At 48.1% G+C, this 3,608-nt stretch overlaps 1 protein-coding gene across 1 annotated transcript; it reads left to right on the top strand.

The window, feature by feature from the left end:
• Window positions 1–223: 223 nt before the first annotated feature.
• Window positions 224–2,866, top strand: LOC146839587 (heat shock 70 kDa protein-like). Its single transcript, XM_085651664.1, has one exon. The coding sequence runs from the start codon at window positions 671–673 to the stop codon at window positions 2,606–2,608; it is 1,938 nt and encodes a 645-aa protein (XP_085507790.1). The 5' UTR covers window positions 224–670; the 3' UTR covers window positions 2,609–2,866.
• Window positions 2,867–3,608: the final 742 nt, after the last annotated feature.

Raw genomic sequence — 3,608 nt, 5'->3', positions numbered from 1 at the left:
AAGGCGACGCTGCAACTTTAGATACATGGTCTTCTGTTTTGGAACAGGTTGTTCTATTCAACACTGAGGCGCTTAGGCGACTTTCTCATCCAAGATGGCCGCCCAGGAGTAGGTCGTGGATTAAGGCTTTAGTCCCTTTTCTGTTATGTCCGTCTGTGTAGTGACATCAGGGTTATCACTCGTCTTTGATTGGTTGTTACAGCCTGGCAAACGCTAGAAGCTTCCCGGCCGAAGAAACCTCAGGAACGTTCGGGAATGGAGTCGAAGGGTGGGAGGGCTGGGCACGCAGTGATTGGCTGTTATCGCACGAGCCCCTCGGCATGCAGAGTATAAATATGCCGTGTTGCCTGTCAGCTGGCATTCCTCAGAGAGGTTAATCGAAGAGAGGGAGACAGATCATACAGGAATCCTGACCCGGAGGAGACTGCAGCGCAAGTCTAGCGCTTGAAGGCGAGAGGTTGACGCAAAGCTGCATAGCCTGAAAAGGCTACATCACAGACGCGCATCCGCAGAAGTTTGACCAGCTCACCTGCCGAAAAGAGCACATCTCAGAGACTTGTACCAGGGTGCAATTCTTGACGATATTCAGCTGTTTCCAGAAGAAAGAATTTAAAAGGAGACTGCGAAGCATCTTGAAGCGAAGCTCACTGCTCAGACAACACTGCAGAAAATGACTGCACCCAAAGGAGTCGCCATTGGCATCGACCTGGGCACCACCTACTCCTGTGTGGGGGTCTTCCAGCATGGCAAGGTGGAGATCATCGCCAACGACCAGGGCAACCGCACCACCCCCAGCTATGTGGCCTTTACAGACACTGAAAGGCTCATTGGAGATGCGGCTAAGAACCAGGTGGCCCTCAACCCCCAGAACACTGTCTTTGATGCTAAGAGACTGATTGGCAGAAAGTTTGATGACACGGTTGTGCAGGCTGACATGAAGCACTGGCCCTTCAAGGTGGTGAGTGATGGTGGGAAGCCCAAGGTTCAAGTGGAGTACAAAGGGGAGAATAAGACTTTCTCCCCAGAGGAGGTGTCTTCCATGGTTCTGACCAAGATGAAGGAGATTGCAGAGGCATACTTGGGACACCCAGTCTCCAATGCTGTCATCACTGTGCCTGCTTACTTCAATGACTCCCAGAGGCAGGCCACTAAAGATGCTGGAGTAATCGCTGGCTTAAACGTGCTGAGAATCATCAATGAGCCCACAGCAGCAGCGATTGCCTATGGCCTGGACAAGAGTGGCAGGGGAGAGCGCAATGTCCTGATCTTTGACCTTGGGGGTGGTACCTTTGATGTCTCAATTCTAACGATTGATGATGGCATCTTTGAAGTTAAGGCCACTGCTGGAGACACCCACTTGGGAGGTGAAGACTTTGACATCCGAATGGTCAATCACTTTATTGAGGAGTTCAAGAGAAAGCACAAGAAGGACATCAGCCAGAACAAGAGGGCAGTCAGGAGGCTGAGAACTGCTTGCGAGAGAGCCAAGAGAACCCTGTCTTCCAGCACTCAGGCCAGCATCGAGATTGACTCCCTGTTCGAAGGCATCGATTTCTACACTTCCATCACCAGGGCACGCTTTGAGGAGCTGTGCGCTGACCTCTTCAGAGGGACTCTTGATCCTGTGGAGAAGGCCTTGAGGGATGCCAAGTTGGACAAAGCTCATATCCATGACATTGTGCTCGTTGGAGGGTCCACTCGCATCCCCAAAATACAAAAATTACTGCAAGACTTTTTTAATGGCAGAGAACTAAACAAAAGTATCAACCCAGATGAAGCTGTGGCCTATGGGGCAGCAGTGCAGGCTGCTATACTAATGGGAGACAAGTCTGAGAATGTGCAAGACTTGCTCCTCCTGGATGTAGCACCTCTTTCACTGGGGCTTGAGACAGCAGGTGGTGTGATGACTGTCCTCATCAAACGCAACTCCACCATCCCAACCAAGCAAACCCAGATCTTCACCACCTACTCTGATAACCAGCCAGGCGTCCTCATTCAAGTGTATGAGGGTGAAAGAGCCATGACCAAGGACAACAATCTCCTGGGGAAATTTGATCTGAGTGGAATCCCACCAGCCCCTCGTGGTGTGCCACAGATCGAGGTGACCTTTGATATAGATGCCAACGGTATCTTGAATGTCTCTGCTGTGGACAAGAGTTCTGGCAAACAGAACAAGATCACCATCACCAACGACAAGGGCCGACTGAGCAAAGAGGAGATCGAGAGGATGGTGCAGGAGGCAGAGAGGTACAAAGCAGATGATGAAGCCCAGAGAGAGAAGGTCTCTGCCAAGAACGCACTGGAGTCCTATGCCTTCAACATGAAGAGCACAGTGGAGGATGACAAACTTAAAGACAAGATCAGCGAAGATGAGCGGATGAAGATTGTGGACAAATGTAACCAGACTATCGCCTGGTTGGAGAGTAATCAGCTGGCAGAGAAGGAGGAGTATGAGCACCAGCAGAAGGAGCTTGAGAAGGTCTGTAATCCCATCATCACCAAACTGTACCAGGGTGGGATGCCAGGGGGAATGCCTGGTGGGAGCTGTGGAGCTCAGGCTCGCCAAGGGAGCTCCAGCACTGGACCCACCATTGAGGAAGTAGATTAATGATGGACAATAATGGACTATTTTCATGGACTCCCATCTGTTTTTTTAATTGACAGATTACTTTTTTTTAAATTGAATTTGTGCTGCCAATTTGAAGACCCTAATGTTTACACGAAGATTTGTCTATTTTCTTTTATTTAAGTCTAGTTTTGTATGAGATTATATGCTGTTACAATTTAGCAGATATGCCATCTGATTGGGTGTAACGTTTCAAAGCTGGTACTTTGGACATTTCAAATAAAATGCTATTTTATTTTATCTTTGAATTTGCTTGTTTTTTCCTTGTGAATAAATTGCCTTCTGTTGTGAAAACGTCTATGGGTGAACAAGCAGCTATTTTGGCAGAATAAATATTTTATTGAATTCTACTTCTAATTTTAAATCATTTTTTTCTTGAGGCTGTTTCCTGTTTGAGCGTTTCTGTGAAACTCCTAAACGTGGATCTAGCAATATCTGTTCCTGTGGTGCGAGCCTTATTAAAGGTGCCTATTGGGGGTGGGGACAGGGGTGGGTGCAGTGTAATGTGAAAACAATAGACCTCTCTAGAGAGAGCTAGTACAATCTCTCCCCTCACAGTATATCTCCCTTCAGACTCCCTATCCCAGCACAGCATTTCACCTACATCTCTCATCTTAAGATTGTATCTTCCTGCAGCCCCACATTGCGATGCAGAGGCTCTGTCCTTCCAGTACCTCACTTTTTGTCCCCATTTCAGTGAAAGATTACAGAAGCAACCAGCCCCTTTCCTTAGCTCTCAAACGGACTGCATCTGACATCCCGGTGCAGGGCATCTCTTCAAGTCCTCATCACTGGCCAGTGTCTGCCATACATCCTGTTTCCCAGTGCACTATTTGCTCAGTAGCTCCCTCAGTGCTAGATCTTTCTTCCAGGACCACCACCGTTCAAGATATCTCTGAACCATACTATAATAGTCATACTAGATATGTTATTCAGCTCCCATCTCAGTACAAGAACCCCCCCTCATAGTGCAAAGTTTTCT

This window comes from Triturus cristatus, chromosome 4_1 (genome assembly GCF_964204655.1).
Source record: "Triturus cristatus chromosome 4_1, aTriCri1.1, whole genome shotgun sequence".
Lineage (NCBI taxonomy): Eukaryota > Metazoa > Chordata > Amphibia > Caudata > Salamandridae > Triturus > Triturus cristatus.
The sequence above is the reverse complement of the archived record's forward strand: the minus strand, read 5'-3'. Positions and strand labels throughout refer to the sequence as shown.